Below are 17,886 nucleotides of genomic sequence, written 5' to 3' on the forward strand. Positions count from 1 at the left end.
AAGAGAGCAGGTAGAAGAGCTCAAGGCTTCAAGGGAATAATAACTTCTTGTTAAAGGAGCTACTGCCTGCCTGCCTGCCTGCCTGCCTCCAAGAGACTACTTCCCTTCTGGAAATACAAGGGAGGTAACTGGAGATGCGAACCTTTAGGACCAAAGGGTTTTTTGTATTGCTGCTTGGATTTATGCCACTGCTACCCAGGTCCAGGATTTACCTAGGCTGCTTAAGCTGGGTCTTTGTACAAGGTGGTGTCAGTCTCTGCTGCCACCCCTCCTGAGAGCCTCATTAGTGAAATCTGTTCCCATAACTCACAAATCATCTTCCCCCCAAGAGAGAATGTCCTTTCAAAGCTGCTTAGTATGTTTGATCTCCAGGTTCCGAGCCTGGCAAAATAAAGCTTGCGGTAGGATCCTTCCAACTAACACCTTTTCCCATTGTCTTTCAGATGTGTGCCCGGATATTCTTAGGGACCATTTTGTTGCTTTCCTCCTTGTTCTTGCTGTAGGCCCCATTAACTTTAAGCACTCCAGATGTATTATGTATCAGAGGGGTAGCCGTGTTAGTCTGAATCTGCAAAAGCGACGAGGAGTCCTGTGGCACCTTATAGACTAACTGAAGTGTAGGAGCATAAGCTTTCGTGGGCAAAGACCCACTTCGTCAGACATGCATCTGACATGCATCTTTGCCCATGAAAGCTTATGCTCCTACACTTCAGTTAGTCTATAAGGTGCCACAGGACTCCTTGTCGCTTTTGCAGATGTATTATATATATCCACAACCTCCATATAAATTAGTTTCTCATTAAGTAGGTAGTGTATCATTATTCCTATATTATTATATAGGAGCTCCATGACCATCACATTCTATTTTCTAAAATATAAATACAGAGTGAAAAGCTGTCCCTGTTCAAGTCCATGTGAGTTTGTCACTGGCGGCAGTGGCTGGGATTTCACCAAAACAACCCATAAAACAGCCTGTCATTCTATCTCTTATAGAAATATCTACAGCCAAAAGGATATAGGGATTAATTTTCCATTCAGTTAAGTCTTTTGGTGGGCCTAAAGTGTTTGAGTTTTTAGTATGGGAATTTAGAGAGCTTATGTCAGACATGGAGTGACACTTATTATTTTGAAATAATTTGGTGACTTGAAGGTGTGACTGGTTACTACGGTAGGGGCACTTTACTGATCTGTGTAAAAACAATACTGTAAAACTTCCTTAGTTTATTGACCAAGGAGGGTGGATGTCGGATGAGCAGATGAAGCAAATATGGAACAGTCAACAACATCTATTGTTACCCCTATGCAGTGGGGCCAGGCTGGTTGAAATTCTATGTCTTGTGTTACGCAGGAGGAGAAATGATGATCAAAACGCTCTGTCTGGCCAAGGCCAAGAGGCTTCTGACACTAGGAGTCTACGTTTGATTGAACTTGGGTTCACACGAGATGCTTCTAAAAACCCATCATCACAAGGCAGCAGTTCAGAGCTTTTGACGTTCTTAGAGAGCATCATAACTCCCAAAGCTCAATTACTTTTTGGAACCCTGACAGGGAATGCCACTTAGGCAGAAGGGCCTTTGACCGTCAGGGTGTGCTTGTATCAGATGAGGAAGCCATTGTAGAGATATTGAGAGCAAGGAAGTGCTTTCTGGTTTCTAGTGTTCTAACATGACCTCCCCCCCAAACCAGCACTGTTTCTGAGAGAGCCACTTTGCCCCGTCATCATCCACCACGCTGTATCCTGGTAACACCATGGAGTGCTGGTACTTCAGAGGCACCTACCAAATGGTGCTCAGCACCTATTTGAGAGAGAGTGGGGGAGGGAGGTTTGAATATTGTAATGAGGCAGTGCCTTGTGAGACTGATTGAAGCATTGCTGAATGGTGCATTTTGCACATTTGTAACTTCCCACCAACACGAGGAAGAAACTGGCTGCTGGATCAGAGTTGAAGACCTTATCGCAGTTGTTGCAACCAGCTGGTACAAATGACATTTGTAAAATACCTTGTGATAGCTCTTGTATTGTGGGTGCAGTCATCATCCAGCAGAGTGCAAGCTCAGAGCATTCCAGCTGAAGGATGATAGGAAAATAGAACAAAGGAATAGTCTATCTTATCTGTTTTCTCCCTTAAAGATTTCAGAAGTTTCTTTGTGGGAGCCTAAAATACCAATCAGACTTTTTATTTTATTAATTTTCTGTAGCTTTTAAACTCTGTGTGTGGATGTGCCTTTGCCCAATGAGGTTTGGGATTGCATTTGTAACTCTTATCTGCTTCCTTCAGGACAAAGATAAATTGGAAACCCGCAAACTGAATGAACCTCCATCAGCGGAAACTGTCCGAGACATGATCAAATATGCCCGAAATGTGATTGAGGAATTCAGAAGAGCCAAACACTACAAATATATCCTTTGCCTTGCCTCTCTTTTGTCCCTGATGGCTTAGTTTTTAAACCAAAAAAAACCCTCTTGGGATTCTCAAAAGGGTGTGTGTGTGAGAGAGAGAGAGAAGTGTGAGCAATGCCAGAGTTCTTCAAGCACTAATCCTTGCAACGCCGTTGGGAAGGAGGCAAGTACTGTCTTATCCCTTGGAGGAACTGGAGCATGGAAAATGATATTGCAAGGCCAACTGGCAAGTGTGTGACAGATACAGGATTAGAACGCTGGTGTTCTTGGTACCTTAGGGTATGCTCAGTCCACTAGACCACACTGCCTCTTGGCATGGTAGAGACTCCAGATGTTAAAATGTGTGCTATGCCAAAATAGTTCCCACCCACTAGTGTTAAAAAGGAGGTTAAAGGATGAACTCCCGGTCCACTGAATTCAATGGGAGTTTTACTGCTGACATCCATGAGGCCAAGATTTCATCTTAGATGTCTGTAGTCACAAGTACTGAAATGCTCTAGGGACAGAAGCAGGGATGTTACATTTAGATTTATTGGCTAATAAATCTATTTATTTGATTAGGCGATAAGGGCCCCTTGGCCTTTGAAATGTAGCAACAGCCCCAAGGTTCTCCCTGTGACATTTCAAAGCAGCAGCACCGCATGGAGCCCGGGGTCAGTGGGGAGTCCCAAGCTGACCCCAGGGTCCATGAGGCACTGCCACTTTGAAACGCTATATGCGGCCTGGGCCAGCTGGAGACTCCCCTGCTGAACCCAGACTCCACATGACGCTGCCACTTTGAAGAACCTCCTTTTCTCCCTCCCCCCATCTTTCCTCCTCCCTGCTGCCTCTTTCTGATAGAGGCAGCATGGGGGGAAACGACTAGTCAACTAATGTGCCGACTAGCTAACAAGCAAATGCTTATCGGCTAGTCAACTAGTCGTTGACATCCCTAGATGGAAGAGCACTCTCATCTCCAAATACGTATGCGTTGCCCTAGTGTAGGCCCAAGCTCTTTGTGAAATGGTTGTGATTAGTCTTTTGGAGGTGGAAGAAAGAACTTTTGTCACTCGGTACATCTAGACTACAGGCTTTTGTCAACAGAGGCTTTGTTGACAGATACTGTTGACAAAGCCTCTGTTGAAAAAGAGCGTCTAGACTATAGCCAGGTCTGTCGACAAAGCCACTTTTTTGACAAAGAGTCTAGATGCTCTCTTTTGAAAAAGCACAGTGTGGATGCAATAGCACCATTTTTCGACAAAACTCGAAAAAAGGCATTATTCCTCGTAGAATAAGGTTTACCACCATCAACAAAACTGCCACATTCTGTCGACTTACTGTTGACAGAACTCCGTGGTAGTGTAGACGCAGGTATAGTTTTGTCGACAAAAGTCCACTTTTGTCGACAAAACCCTGTAGGGTAGACACAACCTCACTGTTGAAGCATTGCTGTGAGATCTTATGCAGAAGATGTATAAGCCCTTAGAGGAGAGACTTTGAAACAGGAGGTGCAACTATTATGCCTCCTATAATCAGATGCAGTTCTGCAATTGTTGTAAGAAATGCCACTTTTCTCTAGCTACTGCTGCTGCCATGCTGCACTGCACAACCACCACTCCTGCCCCAGAGTACACCAGCACTGGTGCAAGTAAACCACGCTGCTTTCCAGGCTGGGTTTTCAGGACTGATGGGAAAACACAACCCATGCAAACTGCACACACTTGATCTGGAGTTGCTGAGACCTGGAACTCCTTGATCCCATTTTTAAAAGTCCTTTTTCAAAGACCCGTTCTTAAAGGCTTCTCAAAACCATTCTGTAATGGGCAACCATAAAATGAGTATCCTCAAGTCATATAGCAAAGTTTATTGTTGGAAACCACTCATTTAATGTGTTCCTTGACTCCACTGTACCCCCCAGTGAATTACTGGAGGTTTGTGAGCTTAGCCTGGAAAAGATGGGCTCCGTGTTTGAAGACAATAATGTTTACATGCTGCATATGATGTATCAGGCCATGGGAGTCTGTCTGTACATGCAAGACTGGGATGGTGCATTGCGCTATGGGCAAAAAATTATCAAACCATATAGGTAAACTTAGGAGCATTTATTTTAATGACATAATGCAGTAAATTGAACATACGTTTAATGATGCCAGCTCATATGTTTTGTTTAATCTGGTTCCACATTGTATTTAAATGCACTGCACAATAGTGAATATTGTAACTGGTTTAGGACCCGCTTCAGATAACGTTTACTTGATTTAGGACCGAAGTATTAACAATAGTCGGCTTTCTGCTAATCCCTGCCACAGAATCGCAGGATCTGTTTACATCCCGATGTCTTTCCTTATTTTGGTGACTCTACCAGTCTTGCTTAGTTAATGAAATGTAACCATCTCTATCGTGCGGATTGCTTGCCAAAGAATAATTTTTAATCTTAACCCTTTCTGGATACGGTAGTTCAATATCCTGGCCCTTGCCTATTGATAGAGATTCCAGTCTTCCTGTCCGTTTGTTTCAGCTGTCACTTTGGGCAGGTCTACACTAGGAGATTATTTCAAAATAACTAAATTTGAAATAATTCCTGAAATAACAAAATGAAAATAAGGTGCCCCCACTATGGTGGAGCCTTGAAATTAGGCCGAGGTAAGCTCCATTATTGTGGACATGCTACCTCAAATTAGAGCCCTAGGAAGCACTGGGAAGTGATTACTTGGAATGACTCTGGGGAGAAGCTACTTCGAAAAAGCAGCAGTGGAGCATCTACACTTCTGCTCGTTCAAAATAACTATTTTGAAATAAGCATTATTTCTAAGGAAAGCAGGAGTGCAGATTTTGAAATAACCAGCTTGTTATTTTGAAAGAATGGACTTGGTAGTGTGGACGCTCTGCTTGTGGTTTTGAAATCGGGGGGAGAGGGGGAAGGTATTTCAAAACAACTTGCTAGTGTAGACCAGGGCTCCCTTGATTAATGGCCTAAAACAAGGCTCCTTTCCCAGTGAATGGACTGGGCAACAGAGGGGGGGCTGAGCTTGGCTCCTCATGGTTCCAAGACTGAGCTTGTTAAGTGCTGGATGTTCCTGGGTGCGACTCCCTTGGAGCAAGAGCCTGAGCACATGTGCAAAAGTTGAGTCCCTTGCATGGAGACAGGGTTAGTGCAAGCAAATCATGAGCCACCCCAATGTTTCCTTTGAGAAGAAAAGAAAGAATTTCCTTTGTTTGGCTGCTTTCTCTGGGCCATGCTTACCTAGCTTGTTCCAGACTGTCTCTCCTCATGCATGGGTCTGGCCCTGCCACAGGTCTCCCCGGGAAATTCTCATCTGAAGGGGTAACTTGCCTTCCAGCTGAGGGAGTGCAAGTGAGCCTCCCCCTTTGCATGCCAGTGTGAAGCCCTAGATCAGCTGCCAGGGAGCTGTGAGCAAGAGCGAGCCAGCACATTCTCCCTGGGGGCTGAATATCATCCTTGCAACTTGCCCAGCTTCCACTGGCTCAGCGCCTGGCATTCCAGATTGGCTGCTGAACCCAGCTCCTGACGTTTGTTGTTCAATTTGCTGCAACTTCAGAGCTGCATTCAAAACATGTATTCTGTATCCCCCTGTCCCGCATGTACACTCGGTGCTGACAGTGTGCCTTTGGAATAAGACTCCTGCGTGCTTAGGGGAGGGACTGGCTTGGGGTACTGGCAATGACAGAGCCTTCTCTTAGTTGGCCAGATTAAATCCAGTGACTGAAAGTCCCTGCCATCTGATGGTGGTTCAGCGAACTGTGGTGGGTGAAATGAATGTTGTAGTCTCAGTCCAATTTCTATTTGTGTCTGCATCCCACAAACAATTGGTGACAGCCACAACAATGTGTGTAAGGATTGAATAGGTCAGCTTCTTGTGCTCCGAGCCAGGGCAGAGAGAAGCAGTATGGGGGAATGCTGCAAATTTTTTTGTAGAACCTGATTCATCAGAGTCTTTCTTTCACAGTCAGCATTATCCTTTATACTCTTTGAATGTTGCCTCCATGTGGCTGAAGCTTGGGAGACTTTATATGGGACTTGAAAACAGAACTGCTGGAGTGAAAGCTCTAAAAAAGGTATGCCCACCCTTGCCCAGGATCAATAGCATTTTAGCTAGGCATGTACTCATTGAAATGTTAAACCATTTCTTGGCCAATGAATCACTTCTTAGAAAACGCACAGTGCCTTGTGTTTAGTTACTTGCTTTTCCATACGTTCCTTCAGTCAGTATGAGTAGGAGAGGGTTATATATGTAAGATGAACTGCAGCTACTGCTTCATCATTTCACTTTCTGTTACGCTAAGGAGATCTTTTTCACAATGGACCTCAATATTTCAGAATCAAAATGGGACAGTATGTTGCATTCCCTGTCTATTCCCTTCATTAGGTCAGAGTTCCATTGCAGCTAGATTTTATTTACCTGCTTGTTTCACAAACTGTGCATCTTCCCTCCACCACACACCTCCAATCTTCCTGTGAAGCTGCACACACTTCAGTTTTGTGGTTTTTAGATTGTTGAGTTGTTAAAAATGTTTCTGGCTCACTCCTTCTGGAATAGGATAGAGGCAGATTCATTTTCATCATGTGGGTTGAATGCTTAGTACATACAATAGTTAGATTATGATCGGATAGCAAACCCATCACATTTTTTTCAGCTTTGATTTTTTTTTTCCCTCTTGTTACTAATTTATAGTGTGTTTCATGATACTTTCTTACTCTTGTCTTTGGCTGTGTTCACTCTTGAATATAAGTAAATACCTTTTTAGTTTCCTTAACCTTGATGACTTTTTGTTATTTCTCTGGACTTCCCTGATTTTTGTAGATGTTTCTTGTAGTTAAGATAGGCTTAAGGCAGTATTAATGGAGACATCCAGCCATGGTGATGAATGCTACAAAAATCTGGTACCAGTCAGAATACAAAGTGTATGTAAATCTGGTGGTAGGCAGTTGCCCAACATAAATCTATATAATTTTTTAATGCGTCATTTCCAAAAATAACCTCCCAGAACACGGGAGGAAACTGGCAAAAGCATCCCAGAGAGCGGGGCTGTATCTTGAACCTATCAGAAAACAAAGCAGTATCTCTTTGGAAATAGCTCAGACGGGATCTTCCGATTTCATCCAGTGAGTGAAATGGGAAAGCCGAGGGCATTGTTGCTTTTCAGGTGGAAAGTAAATCTCCCAAAGCCAAACCGAGTAGGGGATACTCCCAGTCAGCATTCCCTCCTAAAATGGCTTCTAAGATGATGTGAGTTCTTACTCCATGGTATCTCAGCCTAGGCACATGGAGCCCAGCCATTTGCTAGGATTGTCATTAGCCAGGTGAAGAGCTGGTAGCCCACTGTCAAAGTAAGTCAGAGGACACTTGTCAACGATACACAACTGTCAGAATCTGACTATAGCTACATCACTGGTTGTTACAGTGAAGTGATTGGCTTCCCTTTTACCCTGTTCTTTTCAAACCCAGTTCAGGAATGACCATAGGTGCTTTGGCAGGTCAAAACCTGGTGAGCAGGTGGTTGGCTCAGTGACAATAAAATGATTAATGAGTCATCACTGACCACAGTCATGTCCTGTGGTGACATACATGATCAGAAAGGGTGTCTAGGAGACAGGTGCACTGGCAGCTACCGAGGCAAGTTGCTGTTCTCACTGGTCTTGGCCAGGAGTATGATGGAGGTCCCCTCACGGCAAATATGGGATGGAGCTGTGTGACTAAGCATCAGCAGCCATAGCAGCAGAGTTGCACATGAAGTCCTAGTAATCATGTGTATATTAACACCAGACAGGAGCACAGTACTCTGCTGCTGAATAGCAGAAGGCAAGATCTGATGTAGGGATGTAAGGCTTTAACCTACAAGCATCAGATTATAGGTTTCTGCTATGGTTAAACTCTTTTGCCAGTGCATGCTGGCTCCTGGTGAGCCAAATGCCAACCCATGCTGTGGGATCTGCAGGCAGCTCTCAGGAGTGATGGGGGCATCCCTCTACCATCCTTCCCGCCACAGTCAGACCTGGCCAAAAACAGTTAAACTCCTAGGATGTGTAATGGTTACACTGTTACTTTTTAAAGACCTTTTTTACAACCCTAGTCTGATATTCTAAGGCTACGTCTACACTGTGGCCTTCTTGTGGAAAAGCTTGTGCAAATGAAGCTCGGCATGGAATATCACCGCGCTTCGTTTGCATAATTGAGCAGCCATTGTTACGTAAGAGGCTTTTGTGCAAAGAAGAGCGGTGTAGATGGCTCCTTTTTGTGCAAAAAAACCCCTCTTGCACAAGAGCCATTCTTCCTAAGGAAGAGCCATCTACACGGCTCTTTTTTGCGCAAAAGCCTCTTGTGCAAAAATGGCTGCTCATTAATTATGCAAATGAAGTGCGGTGATATTGCATGCTGAGCTTCATTTGCATAAGCTTTTCCACAAGAAGGCTACAGTGTAGACGTAGCCTAAGTGTCCCAGGTTGAACGGGACAGTTGTCTGTGCAAGTTGCTTTGTGCGCTATCTTTGGCTGTTGTCTTCAAGTAGTTGCAATACCTCGATGACCTTCCAGTGTCATGCTGAGGTAAACAGGGTTTGGGTTATCCTGCAGTCATTGGTCAGTTAAGAAAAATAACTTGGGACATGCACTTACATTATGCAGATAAAATACCGTACTCTAGAAACTGGAAAAGCTTGGATGCAGCCTCTGTCAATTATAGTAATCTGCTACTAACATAATAGCCTCATGTAGGACCTGGCCCCTTTCTAGAAGCTGCTTGATAGCTGCTACAGATCTGGTCGGCATAGATGTGCCAGAGTATTGCTGGCATGTTGATTGATAAGTACATTGACCGGGATTAATGAAAGGCCTGAGTCAAGAAGAAGACTGGTAGCCTGACAACTTCCAGGAATTGTGATACTGCCCGGGCGGACTCTGTTTTGGAGGAAGAGCTCTGCTACTTTGACCACCCAATGCACAACCACTTGAGAGAATTTCAACAGAGAACCTGTGTGCCAACGGGTCAGAAACAGTCATCAAATCCAGGAAGATGGCATCTGTCTGTAGATTTTGTTGAAAACTGTTGGCTACGCGATCTTTGGCAAAGTTTGGTCTTACATGCTCCGCTGTTTCCACCCACATACCTATGCTCTCCACTTCTGTCTGTCTTCTGTATCCTCTTTATTGTACTTGAGGGCAACAGAAAAACCCATAGCCTACATGGATAGTCTCCTTTAAATCTCACTCTAAAACCCCAGTTCTGATCACTGAAGCACTTTTGACTTGCTGAGGGAAATAAATTGGGTGTCAGGCAGTTTAGCATTGGTATAGGATAGGAGCTGAGCACATCTCTCTCTGGAGCATCTGCTACAATATCCTAGGCTACCCTGCTCTCTAGCTTGCAGCTTTTTACCTTCCAGCAGACAGCTTTTCCAGTGGTATAGGGTTTTGACAAATGCATTGGGATCCTTCAGGATGAAAGGTGTGGTATGAATGCAAACCTTACTCTAGGAAATGGAATTTGAATGGTTTCCTATGGGGTAGATAACTTTAAAGGGATAATAGCAAGAGGTGTCAGACTGTTTCACACCCCTGAGGAGAATACTTCTAGCCTAGTGCTAAATATGAATCAATTACATGAATACTTTTTCCTTTTACAGGCAATTGCTATCATGGAAGTCGCACATGGGAAAGATCATCCATATATTTCAGAGATCAAAAATGAATACAAGGACCACTGAGCCTCTGAATCTATGCAACCCTTCTACTTTTATTTAAAAGCCTGGCTAGGATATCTGCAAGAATGCTTTGAAAATTGCTGTTATATGAAAGCACTGCTGTAACATAAGTGGTATGACAAACATTGAACAGTTGCGCCTTGCATCTTGCATTTTCTAAGGCTTGTGCAAAACAGCTTGAGCCTTTACAAATTCTTAAATGCTTTTTGAAAACAAGTGCTATGGGGTTTCATAGTTTGTTTTTGACAGCTCATGTGCAGAAAAGACCTTTTTTTTTCTCTGCAAATGTTAATGTATTAGCTGGTAGAGTAAATAAAAATGGTACAGCCTCATGGACCTGTTCGCTTTCTGGTTGCCATAATTTTGAGACAAACTTTTGCTTAACTCTCTGAATAATTAAATATTGAAAGCAACCACTTTCTCTATATCCCTTGTTTGTGGTATTTCTCTTGGGGACTTTGAAAATGAAATGAAATACAATGGTAGGAAGAATCTCAATGTTTCTGTCCAAGAGAGCTTGATGGCCCCTGGCTCCCTTCATTTGTGCTGAACAGTTGTGTATTCCCACCCCAATGTCACCTCAACTCAGAATGTAGGCAGAGTAGCAGCTTCTGCATCTACACAACAACAGCTTCTACTCTTTGTCCATTCAGGGCATAAGCTAGCATACACCCTCTGTCACAGGTGTTACATTAGCCCTTAATCTATACTAGGTTTTCAGTTCCATGGGTTTGGAATGTGCTGAAGGATGGTCTCCATAAAGAAGATGCCATAAATTGCTGCTATTGAAACTCAAGTTGAAACATGGGGTTTGTGTTTAATGAGAATGGATGAAAGGGGGTTCGTTATCTCTAAGATCAGGGCTTCCAGCTTATATTTAAATATTTAAAGTGATTCAAGTAGGGAGATAAACATACTTTGCCATTTTTACAACCTGGAGAATGGGCATGAGAAATCCAGAATGGTAATTATTTTGTAGAGGAACCCATTGTACCTAATCTGGCTTCAGACTAGCTGCTGCCTTGATTTTCCCCCCAGTTCCAGAGCTGATTGCCTGCCTTTGTGCTCCACACCATGTAAGCTGGCTTGTTTCTCCAGTAGGAAAGACTAAATACACAAACGAGCAGTCCTGTGGCATCTTATATACCCATGAAAACTCATACCCTAATATATGTTAATCTATCCCACTTCATTGTTGTTTTTAAAGTTACAAACTTAAATGGCTATCTCCTGAGACTTTTAAGCATATCAAGTTTTCCAAGTTCATTCCAAAAGTCCACATTACAAAATTAAGTTGAGAAGTTAATTGGCTTATAGCCACTGCAGTAATTAAATCCACTTTTTCATGTCTACACTATATTCTTTGTCAGCAGTTCATATCCTCACCAGGAGCATGTGCACTGATTTAACTGTGTAAGTAACACTGTCTATGCTGAGTGCCAACCTACATACTATGCCTCTCATAGACATGGAGTTAAGTTACGGTAGGAGGCAAGTTACACTAAAATATAGTTTCCACTGATGAAGACACGCAGTTAGGTCAACATAAGCTGCCTTACGTCAGCCAACTCTGCAGGATAGACCAGGCATCAATTTACAGAAAAATCCACATAGCCTGAGGCTATGTCTACACTACAGGGTTTTTCCAGGATACCAGGAAACATGTCTGCTCTTCCACTTCTTTTGCAGAAGAGCAGATGCGCTCTTTCGGAAGCCCTGTCTTTCTCCTCCCTCATGGAAGAAGGGCTCTTCTGAAAGAGGCTTTTCCAAAATTTGGCCCAGTGTACATGGAACAATTTTCGGAAAAGCCTCTTCCAAAAAAACAAAAACAAAACAAAACTATCAGAAAAAGGTACACACAATTGCCTGCTTCTCTCTGCAGCTCTAGGCTTTGCAATTTCTAATCCAGTGTGACCACTTCCAGGAACTGTTACAGTACCTCTCTTTGGCTGAATCTACAGTAACTCCTGACATTGATCTATTCTACAGTGCTTCAGCTATCAATGTACAGTGAACCCTCGTTTATCGCGGTAGATAGGTTCCAAACCCGACCGCGATAGTTGAAAATCCGCGAAGTAGGGACATGTATATTTAACATGTATACAGCGAGCCCTCGCTACTTCGCGGTTCGACCATCGCGGATTCACGTATATACATAATGTAATGAAAAAAGTCCGCGAAGTCGTGAATCCGCGATGGTCGAACCGCGAAGTAGCGAGGGTTCACTGTATATAATTGCAGCATCTTGCATGCAGTAAATTTGATGGGGATTACTCTTCTATTGACGCTGGCTACTCTTCTTGTCTTGGTGGAGTATCAGTGTTGATGGGAGAACACTCAAATTGATTGATTGATCTTGTCTAAGCAGATCTAATAAATCGATGGCTGGTTGATCGATTACTTCAGCATCAATCACCGGTGCTATAGAGACAAGCCCTTCGATAATACCCATTATAGTGAGAGAATTTTATGTTGATAATCACCACTGTTGTTTACAATCCTACCTCACACAGCAGAAACCTGTCAAACATCAGAGGTGCTCAAATACTACGTTGAAAGGAGCAAGTTTTAAAACCTCAAGTTAGGCAAGGAGGAAAACAAGTGGATTTCCTTGGCATGAAAAAAAATGTTTATTGCATACTATGAATACAATGGATAAACAGCTTTAAAAAAAAAAAAAAAAAAGATTAAGTGAGTCATGAGTCTCATATCTAAAAAGGCATAGAGGAAACTATTTACACAAAGGCAGTGAAAGATGTAAAAAAAAAAAAAGTTATTGCAGTCAACTAATGCCAAATAGCTTTTATAAAGAGAAGAGAAACAGTGCAAAAATACTGTCAAAAGTATTCAGTTTTATACACAAGATAAAACTGACAAGCATAAGCTTATGTACTGATGAATAATATACAGTAAAATATAAAATAGCATGCATAGTTTTTAAAAGACTTTTGATAGTATAAAATCAGATACCACTCATATTAAATAAGCAGGGGAAAGAATTGACCTCTGTTGTCTATCATGAGGCTGAGAAATTGTTAAATCATTGTCTTGAACTTAACTGTAATGTACAGAGTTGTGGCACAAAACCAAAAAGGAAGCACTGAAATACTGAAGTTAAATAGAACATCTAGGCTTGTGTCTAAACTACATCCCTTTTCTCGAAAAATCTGTATTGATTCTCAAAAAAGGGATGTAAATTAGACACTTTGAAATTGCAAATGAAGCCAGGATTTAAATTTCCCATGCTTCATTTGCATAATGGCGGCTGTGGTTATTTCGAAACAAGGCTTTTTGAAAGAAAAATGGCTGTTTAGATGGGGATCACACAAAAATAAAACCCTTTTTTGAAAGATCCCGTACTCCTGAAAAAATGTTTTTTTTTAATAGCAGCAACAAAATGAATCTTTGCAAGAAAAACTGCAGTGATTAAACTCTTATCAGTTCTGCTCCTCCTCATTCAGGCACCACATTCTGATTGGACTACCTGTCTTAAGGAGTGCTGAACCTGTGACACTAGATAGGTGAATACCAACAAGTAAATTCAATTGCAAATTTTAAAGATTGTATTTGTTTTAAAAATGTTAATTTTATTTCCACTATTTCAAAACGGTGCTGGGATGTTTTAGCGCTGCTGGTATATTGTTAAATTTCAGTTTTCTGTCACAGTACACAATCCTACAGTTCCTTGTGCCTGTAAAGCACACAACGGGAGTTGCATGTGCATCAGATACAACATGTATCCTTTGTATACAAAGAAATAGTGATCATTTGGCAAATATAGGAGAGGCTGGGGAATTTCATAGTGGTTTCAGGTACTGTATGTGATGTTTCAGTTGCTGGAAGAATTGGATTGATATACTTCTATTTTTGACACACACATTTTTTTATGTAAATGTATTGATCAGACAAAGGTTAAGCAACACTTCCTAAAAGAATTTACCCTCAAGCTTCTGAGTCCAGCATACTTAGTCAAGCCATCCTCTCTTCTCCAATTATGAGCCCAGTCTTGTTTCATTGAAGTCAATATTTAAACTCCCCTCAAAATGCTAGGAGAGGTCAAGCAATAAGAACTCCCACTGATGCAGAGGGAACTGCAGATGCTCTCTCTGCCTCAGTAAGAATGTGGTCCAGCGAGCCTCATCCTGTTCACACTAGAATCTCTCACGCTGACAAGCTCATTCAGCACTGAAAATGAAATTTAAAATAATCCTCTCTTGTTTCCAGTGAATAGCATCTTCATTTGCAAGCAATACCCCTGATTCTAAATGAGTGCTGGCCCCGGGCTATTCACAGAGGAAGATACTATTTGTCACTAGGGTCAGATTAAGGGAAGTTACCAGGACGTCCTGAAAAGGGCCTATATCAGAGTGTTAAGAACTACTGCATGCTGTGGAAGCACCTAGAATTAGTAATCCATTTCCAACTTGTTCTACACGTCGCAACTTGTGCTCCTGTTCATTTAGATACAACGAATACAACTTTTTAAAATTCAGCAAATACAATGATATTTGACGGATTTAAATACACCAAGGTCAGGGGTAGGGAACCGAAGGCCTGGGGGCCAGCTTGCCTGGATCTGTCCCCTGAGGCTCAGAGCTCCCCGCCTCCCCCCAGCCAATGGGAGCCTGCAGGTGGGGTGCTCCAGCCCCCTTACTGCCCTCCTCCCGCAGAGCTGGAGCACACGCTATCTATTAGGCTGGGCTCCCTTAGGCTCTAGTGTGCAAGGGGAATGTCTTTCTTCTCTCTTGACGGCCACATCAGTGAGGGTGGTTTTTTTTTAATTTGCTTCTCACTTGTGTGTGGCCCCTGACTGATTTTTCAGTGGGTCAGCAGCCCCTGACCCAAAAATTTTTTCCTAACCCTGCCCTTGCTAATTTAACAGAAGTCTCCATCAATGCATGTGGTTCAAATGTCTGGCCTATGTTAATGGGAGGTGCAATTAGTGAACGAATACCACAGCCTGCTATCCTCTTAATCCAAAAGGGATCAAACAAAATTTGACCCCTGTGAATGGAGTAAAGTGAACTGAATGTTCCAGTACAACCTACAATACAAAGTTATATCAGGTTTAGTATGAAAGGCTCAAGACTACAGGAAGTCCCCGGGTTACGTCAGTCCGACTTAAGTCGGACCCCTAGTTACGAACGGGGTGGAGGGGGCACAGCTAGTGCGGGGTGCCTCCCACACTGTCGCCGCCTCTGGCGGCGCTTCCCCCCAGCAGACCAGGCAGACGTGGAGCTAGCGCCCCCCTCCAGCAGACCAGGGAGACACGGAGCAGCTTTTCTCGCCGTGGAGGACGCGGGCGGCGGGACCACCGAAGCGCGCTGCGGTCCCGCCGCCCGCGTCCTCTGCGGCGAGGAAAGCCTCTCCGCCTCTCCCTGGTCTGCTGGGGGGAAGTGCCCCCTGCGGAACTAGGGGTCCCGCTGCCCGCATCCTCCGCGGTGAGAAAAGCCGCTCCGCATCACCCTGGTCTGCTGGGAGGGAGGGCGCAGCTAGTGTGTCCCCCCCCACAGACCAGGCTTTTCTCGCCGACGCCTGGGGTAGAGCAGCTGTGAGGCTGCCGCGTTGGTCCCACAGTGCCGAGGTGCGGCGCTGCGGGGACCTACCTGGCAGCGCCCCAGCTGCTCTGTCCCAGGCGTCCAGATTCAGCCACTGTTGAAACTGATCAGCAGCTGATTCCAGGAAGCCTGGGGCAGAGCAGCTCTGCCTCGGGCTTCCTGTAGTCAGCCGCTGGTCAGTTTCAGCAGCTGCTGACTTGGGAACATCTGGGGCAGAGCAGCTGGGGTGCTGCCGGGTTGGTCCCGCCGCGCCGAGGGTCGGCGCTACCAGACCAACCCAGCAGCACTCCAGCTGCTCTGCCCCAGGCATGTCCAATTCAGCCGCTGCTGGTCAGTTTCAACAGCGGCTGAATCTGGATGCCAGTTCCGACTTACATACAGATTCAACTTAAGAACAAACCTACGGTCCCTATCTTGTACGTAACCCGGGGACTGCCTGTATATTCCACTAACACTGGAAACCCATTCAGCCCTTAATGAATTCACCAATGCCCAAGTGGATATAATTCAAGGACTAACTAATTTCCAATCCACGAGAGAGCATTGTATCACACTGTGGCCAGGTCTATGCTGGTGGAGAAAATTGATGCAAGATACACAAGTCCAGCTATGTGAATTGCATAGGTGGAGTTGACATACTTTGTATTGATTTTCTTGAGCGGTTTAAAAACAGTGGTTTCTTGAGGATCCACAGCGGGTGGCTGATGGGAGAAATACTCCTGTTGACTTCCCTTCACAAGGAGTATCACAGTCAACAGGGGTGCCCTCAGCATTTATTTAGTGGGTCTTTACTAGGGCTACGTCTACATTGGCCCCTTCTCCGGAAGAGGCATGTTAATTTCCAACGTCAGAATAGGGAAATCCGTGGGGGATTTAAATATCCCCCGCGGGATTTAAATAAACATGGCCGCCGCTTTTTTTCCGGCTTGGGGAAAAGCCGGAAGAAAGCGTCTAGACTGGCGCGATCCTCCGGAATAAAGCCCTTTTCCGGAGGATCTCTTATTCCTACTTCAAAATGAAAAGTTTAAAATGACCACGATTTCAATAAAAGGGAAAGAGGGAATCACCTTGGACTCCAGCTACCATTTTAGTAGCCGATTGAAGGTGGCTGTTAGTCACCAGCTAACGGACTCATTAATAGGCACATGTTGCTAATAATGAAAGGCTTTTGGTACCATTGTGTAATTAATTTTTAGCTGAGAAATCAACAATGTGCCTTTGCACTACAAGAAGCCATGTAATGACAATGGTGCTGAATTTTCTTCCTTTTTAACGAAGCTATTTATGCTTTTATTCTATACTTTTTTCCTATACTTACAGAAGATGGAAAGTAGCAGTAGTCATATACATTTCAGCCAAGATATCTGACTAATATGACCTAGCAACAAATGATTTTCCCTTCTGATTTCTACTTTTCCAGTCCAAATGGAGCAATGTAACTTGACAGCACTGAGTTCAAACTTAATTCATGATTAGGAAATTATTCAAAAAGCTGTAACGAGATAACCAATTTAATACACTTTGCTTCAAGGTTTATTCCTTGGCCTGATTCCCAGATATAAAGCATCTCTGTGCAATTACCATGCAGATGCCACTGAAAAGACTTTAAATGGCTGCTGCTAATTTAACAAGAGAGATGTTGGCACTGGCAGAAGGCATTAGAGGAAAACTAAAGTTGACTGAAGAATCAACTGATTCTTAAACATAATAGCAAGATAATTTAACTAGATTTTTTTAGAATCTGTCTTCTTTTCTCGCCATTATGTCTTCACTCCAGTAGTTTACTCTAAATTCCAAGGTACCAGCACAGACAACATCAGTAAGACTCTAAGACCTGGAGCCTCAAAGGTATTTATTGAGGTGCCTAATCGGAGTTTAGTATCTAAATACCTTTGAGGTTCTGGTCTTTGTGTGTCCTGAACTCCCACCTAAAGTTGAGGGCACTCAGAACCTTGTAGGAGTGAGCTTTTAAACATTTGTTTAAAACAATTATGTGGACTTGGCAAACAGCTTGAATCAGAACAAATAAAGGAGCTTACATTTGGCTGCCAATATCTGCAAGGCAAGTTCTGAAAAAGCAGCAGCTGGTGGGGACCTTATTTAGTGCAATGTTTCACCTTAATCCTGTCTCTCCTATAAAGCTGACACACACACAGCAGAATGCTTGCTGGACGACTCTGGATGTTTCCAGATAAGGATTTAGGGAGCACGGCTCTAAATCCACCTACA

The 17,886-nt window shown here is 43.5% G+C and overlaps 1 protein-coding gene across 3 annotated transcripts in view; it reads left to right on the forward strand.

Moving 5' to 3' along the window:
• Window positions 1–10,435, forward strand: part of SMYD2 (SET and MYND domain containing 2) — a 52,164-nt gene extending 41,729 nt beyond the window's left edge. For all 3 annotated transcript variants that reach the window (XM_075925191.1, XM_075925192.1, XM_014580147.3), the window contains 4 exons: window positions 2,280–2,400; window positions 4,292–4,466; window positions 6,349–6,457; window positions 10,022–10,435. In XM_075925191.1, the coding sequence (XP_075781306.1) occupies window positions 2,280–2,400; window positions 4,292–4,466; window positions 6,349–6,457; window positions 10,022–10,102 (486 nt within the window). In that variant the 3' untranslated portion in view covers window positions 10,103–10,435. The remainder of the gene's footprint in view (window positions 1–2,279; window positions 2,401–4,291; window positions 4,467–6,348; window positions 6,458–10,021) is intronic.
• Window positions 10,436–17,886: the final 7,451 nt, after the last annotated feature.

This window comes from Pelodiscus sinensis, chromosome 3 (genome assembly GCF_049634645.1).
Source record: "Pelodiscus sinensis isolate JC-2024 chromosome 3, ASM4963464v1, whole genome shotgun sequence".
In the NCBI taxonomy this organism is placed as follows: domain Eukaryota; kingdom Metazoa; phylum Chordata; order Testudines; family Trionychidae; genus Pelodiscus; species Pelodiscus sinensis.